The 5,351-nt window shown below is 55.6% G+C and overlaps 1 protein-coding gene across 1 annotated transcript in view; it reads right to left on the minus strand.

Annotated features, from left to right (window-relative positions):
* ufc1 (ubiquitin-fold modifier conjugating enzyme 1) overlaps positions 1-3,927 on the minus strand; it is an 11,940-nt gene extending 8,013 nt beyond the window's left edge. The window contains exons 1-2 of the mRNA XM_043685371.1: positions 3,761-3,927; positions 575-642 (exon numbers count right to left, since the gene is read on the minus strand). Of these exons, the coding sequence (XP_043541306.1) occupies positions 575-642; positions 3,761-3,883 (191 nt within the window). The 5' untranslated portion in view covers positions 3,884-3,927. The remainder of the gene's footprint in view (positions 1-574; positions 643-3,760) is intronic.
* Between the last annotated feature and the right edge of the window lie 1,424 nt (positions 3,928-5,351).

Consider the following 5,351-nt stretch of genomic DNA (forward strand, 5'->3'; position numbering starts at 1 on the left):
TGGGGGAGCCCAGAACTAGAGGGTTATAAAATCACGAGGGGGACATGGATAGGGTAAATAGACAAGGTCTTTTCCCCCTGAGGTGGGGGAACCCAGAACTAGAGGGGGGGTAGGTTTAGGGTGAGGGGGAAAGATGTAAAAGAGACCTCCGAGGCAATGTTTTCACGGAGAGGGTGATACGTGTGTGGAACGAGCTGCCAGGGGATGTGGTGGGGGCTGGGACAATGCCACCATTTTAAAGGCGTCTGGATGGGGGACATGGATAGGGAGGGTTTGGAGGGATACAGAGGGAAAACAGTGCCGGCCCACTGAGCCTGGCCCTACAGCGCAAACCCTCCAATCCCAGCAATCCGAGCGGGTGTGTGGGATGAACGTCCACAGGAAGTGGTGGTTGAGGGTAGAGCCACAACGTTTAAAAGACATTTGGGTAAGTGCCTGAATTGGAGGGATACGGGCGAGGAGTGGGATTGGTTTATGGCCGGCACGGACTGGTTGGACCGAAGGGCCTGTTTCGCTGCCGCATGACGCTACGGCTCAAGGACAGGCAGACATATCAGTGCTCGGTGTCACTCACCGCGTTCCGTCCTTGTTCGACTCCAGCCGGAACCAGTCGTTGTCGGCCTGCTTGTTATTTTCCACGTACTGCAGTGAGAAAGGAACAGGCGTTTCCAAATGGAAAGGAGGGGTGGATCACTGAAACAGGTCGCGCCGCGGGGCCACTCTGAGCAGATCCTGAACCCCTCGGGCCAGAGGGCGCAAAACATGGAGTGTGCAGAGAGAGAGACAGGATTCAGACGAGACCTCCAGACTTCGCACAGGGTGCAGAGAGACTCATCAGGACGGAGGGGTAGGGGTTCGAGAATACAACCCCCAGCAAGTCCACACGGAATCCTCTGAAGAACATCGCGCCCAGACCCACCCCTCTACCCTTCCCCATAACACTGCATTTTTCAACATAGCCTGCACATCCCGGGGCTCCACGGGGACAATTTAGCACGGCCAATCCACCCTAACCTGTACATCCCTGGGCACTACGGGGACAATTTAGCACGGCCAATCCACCCTAACCTGCTCAGTGCTGGGCACTACGGGTCAATTTAGCACGGCCAACCCACCCTAACCTGCACATCCCTGGGTACTACAGGGACAATTTAGCATGGCCAATCCACCCTAACCTGTACATCCCTGGGCACTACGGGGACAATTTAGCACGGCCAATCCACCCTAACCTGTACATCCCTGGGCACTACGGGGACAATTTAGCACGGCCAATCCACCCTAACCTGCACATCCCTGGGCACTACGGGGACAATTTAGCACGGCCAATCCACCCTAACCTGCACATCCCTGGGCACTACGGGGACAATTTAGCACGGCCAATCCACCCCAACCTGCACATCTTTTGGACTGTGGGAGGAAACCGGAGCACCCGGAGGAAACCCACGCAGACACGGGGAGAACGTGCAAACTCCACACAGACCGAGGGTGGGAACGAACCCAGGTTCCTGGCGCTGTGGGGCAGCAGTGAGACACCATGTCACATTCTCCTTTGATCTTCGTCATTCTGTCCAAAAAAACGTTATTGGCAGCTGATCCTTCTGCACTTCAGTGAAAGGGCACTTAAATCTGGTTTTTGACGAGCTAATACTAACTGGAATAACATTTATTCTCTTGCCCTGTATGCGTTTGGGAGTGTCCGTGAAGGTCAGTCGATTTATCAGTCACTGGGGAGAAAGCGAGGATGGCAGATGCTGGCGATCAGGGTCGAGAGTGTGTGCGCTGCTGGAAAAGCACAGCAGGGTCAGGCAGCATCCGAGGAGCAGGAGAATCAACATTTCGGGCACAGGCCCTTCATCAGGAATGAGGCTTGTGGGTCAGGGAGGGTTGGGTGAGGGGTGGGGAGTGAGCTGGGAAAGCGATTGAGTGGATGAAGGTGAGGGAGAAGGTGATAGGTCAGAGGGCGGTGGCATTGGGGTGGGAGGGGGAAGGGGAAATGAGGAAGCTGTTGCAATCCACATTGATCCCGTGTGGATACGGGGTCGGAATACGAGGCGTTCCTCCTCCAGGTGGTAACGGTTTGGCGGGGCAGGAGGCCCAGGACCTCTATGTCCTTGACGGAGTGGGAAAGGGGGAAGTTGAAGTGTTCAGACACAGGGTGGACGGCGCGGGTGTCCCAGAGATGTAATCTTAGTTTGCTCAACATATCGCATCCGTTGTAGGACAGCATGATCTTGTGCTATACATTCGGTGTCCTACCATCCTGCCCCATGAGCTACCTGAGAAAGGAGCAGTGCTCCGAAAGCTAGTGCTTCCAAATAAACCTGTCAGACTATAACCTGGTGTTGTAGGGTGTTTTAACAAGGTCAGGACAGAGGAAGCCTTGCTGTCCCTGGGAGTGGGGGGACAGTGTAGAGGGAGCTTTACCCTGTATCTAGCCCCCTGTCCCTGGGAGTGGGGGGACAGTGTAGAGGGAGCTTTACTCTGTATCTAACCCCCTGTCCCTGGGAGTGGGGGGAGTGTCGAGGGAGCTTTACCCTGTATCTAACCCCCTGTCCCTGGGAGTGGGGGATAGTGTAGATGGAGCTTTACTCTGTATCTAACCCCCTGTCCCTGGGAGTGGGAGGGACAGTGTAGAGGGAGCTTTATTCTGTATCTAACCCCCTGTCCCCCTGGGAGTGGGGGACAGTGTAGAGGGAGCTTTACTCTGTACCTAACCCCCTGTCCCTGGGAGTAGGGGGTCAGTGTAGAGGAAGCTTTACTCTGTATCTAACCCTCTGTCCCTGGGAGTGGGGGGACAGCGTAGAGGGAGCTTTACTCTGTATCTAACCCCCTATCCCTGGGAGTGGGGGTCAATGTAAAGGGAGCTTTACTCTGTAGCTAACCCCCTGTCCCTGGGAGTGGGGGGAGTGTCGAGTGAGCTTTACTCTGTAACTAACCCCCGTCCCTGGGAGTGGGGGGACAGTGTAGAGGAAGCTTTACTCTGTATCTAACCCCCTGTCCCTGGGAATGGGGGACAGTGTAGAGAGAGCTTTACTCTGTATCTAACCCCCTGTCCCTTGGGGTGTGGGACAGTGCAGAGAGAGCTTTACTCTGTACCTAACCCCCCCGTCCCTGGGAGTGGGGGACAGTGTAGAGGGAGCTTTACTCTGTATCTAACCCCCTGTCCCTGGGAGTGGGGGGACAGTGTAGAGGGATCTTTACTCTCTATCTAACCCCCTGTCCCTGAGAGTGGGGGGACAGTGTAGATGGAGCTTTACCCTGTATCTAACCCCCTGTCCCTGGGAGTGGGGGGACAGTGTAAAGGGAGCTTTACCCTGTATCTAACCCCCAGTCCCTGGGAGTGGGGGACGGTGTAGAGGGAGCTTTACTCTGTAACTAACCCCCTGTCCCTGGGAGTGGGGGTAGTGTCGAGTGAGCTTTACTCTGTAACTAACCCCCTGTCCCTGGGAGTGGGGGGGCAGTGTAGAGGGAGCTTTACTCTGTGTCTAACCCCCCTGTCCCTGGGAGTGGGGGACAGTGTAGAGGGAGCTTTACCCTGTATCTAACCCTGTGCTGGGGTAGGGTGGGGGAGGGCGCAGTAATGAGTGTGAAAACGGAACCCAGATGATCAGAGGGCGGGACCACCCGGACATATTTGACGGCGACACCCACTCGGACCGGAAGCGGCGCCGGAGGGACCCATGTCGCTGCGACACCGCCCCCGTAAACCGTCTCCCCGGAGGGAGGAGCACCCCCGCCCGGCCGAGCCGGCCGCTTTCACCTTGATGAGCGCCTGGTACTCCTCCTTGAGGCGCTCTCGCCAGCGCTCGGCGTCCCGCGGGCCCGCGTTGGTCCGCAGCAGCGGGATCCCGCTCAGGATGCGGCGGGTGGCCTCGTCCGCCATGACACCCGACCCAGGGGCGAGCTGCGCAGGCGCAGTCTCCCCGTGCGGTGGCAGGAAGTGACGCACGCCTCCGTCTGCTGGAGCATGCCGGGAGTTGTAGTCTTTCTCTTTCTCTCCCTTGCCCCCATTCTGGTTAATGTGACCTTATGCACTGTTTTGACCTGAAACCCCAACCACCTCCTGCCCTCTTTGCTTTGATGCCCGCAGCACCATTAAAGGCTTCAAATGGTGGTACATGGAAGGTGCAATTTAGGTCATAGTGATGTGCAGCACAGAAACAGACCCTTCGGCCCATCCCGTCCGTGCTATCCTAACCTAATCCAGTCCCCATTTGCCAGCACTTGGCCCATCTCCCTCTAAACCCTCCCTATCCACGTTCCCCCTCCAGATGCCTTTTAAACCTTGTCATTGTACCAGCCCCCACCACTTCCTCTGGCAGCGCATTCCATACACCTACCACCCTCTTGGGGGGGGGAAAGGGCACCCCTCGGGTCCCTTTCCCCCCTCTGACCTTAAACCTATGGCCCTGTAGTTCTAGGCTCACCCACCCCGGGGGAAAGGACCATGTATATTTGCCCTATCCACACTTATTGTGATTTTATAAACCTCTAAGGGTGACTCAGTGGTTAGCACCGCTGCCTCACAGCAACAGGGTCCTCAGGTTCAATTCCAGCCTCAGTCTGAGTGTAGTTTGCACATTCTCCCCGTGTCTGCGTGGGTTTCCTCCCACAGTCCGAAGATGCGCAGGTCAGGTAAATTGGCCGTGCTAAATTGTGCCATAGTGATTGGTGCATTAGCCAGAGGGAAATGGGTCTGAGTGGGTCACTCAGTGGAGGGTAGGTGTGGACTTGTTGGGCTGAAGGGCCTGTTCCCACACTGGAGGGTACCTATAAGGTCACACTCCAGGGATAACAGGTTCCACTTCTCCCTGTAGCTCAAATCCTCCAACTCTGGCAATAACCTTGTCAGCCTTTTCTGATCCCTTTAAAGCTTCACAACGTCCTTCCGATAGGAGGGATGCCAGAATTGTAATATCAATAGCTATGCACACCCAGAACTCCCACACCTCCCACAGATGGTATAGATCCCTTGGCCACACCTGTGACTAAGAAATGGCAGATAATTCGGGATCCCCTAATGGAACAACCAAAACCAAATTTAGCAGAAATGGTAAGAAAACTGAGAAACCTCTTCCATACAATTCAGCTACCCAAAACCTCAACGGTTCCAGGTGACAGCATTCATGCTGAAACATGCTGGCTCAGTGGTTAGTGCTGCTGCCTCACAGCGCCAGGGACCCAGGTTCAATCCCAGCCTCGGGTGACTGTATATATGGAGTTTGCAAATTCTCCCCCGTGTCTGTGTGGGTTTCCACCAAGTGCTCCAGTTTCTTCCCCCAATCCAAAGAGATGTAGGTTAGAGTGGATTGGCCGTGTTAAATTGTCTCGTAGTGCCCAGGGATGTGCAG

The sequence above is a fragment of the Chiloscyllium plagiosum genome, unplaced genomic scaffold (assembly GCF_004010195.1).
Source record: "Chiloscyllium plagiosum isolate BGI_BamShark_2017 unplaced genomic scaffold, ASM401019v2 scaf_5351, whole genome shotgun sequence".
In the NCBI taxonomy this organism is placed as follows: Eukaryota; Metazoa; Chordata; class Chondrichthyes; order Orectolobiformes; family Hemiscylliidae; genus Chiloscyllium; species Chiloscyllium plagiosum.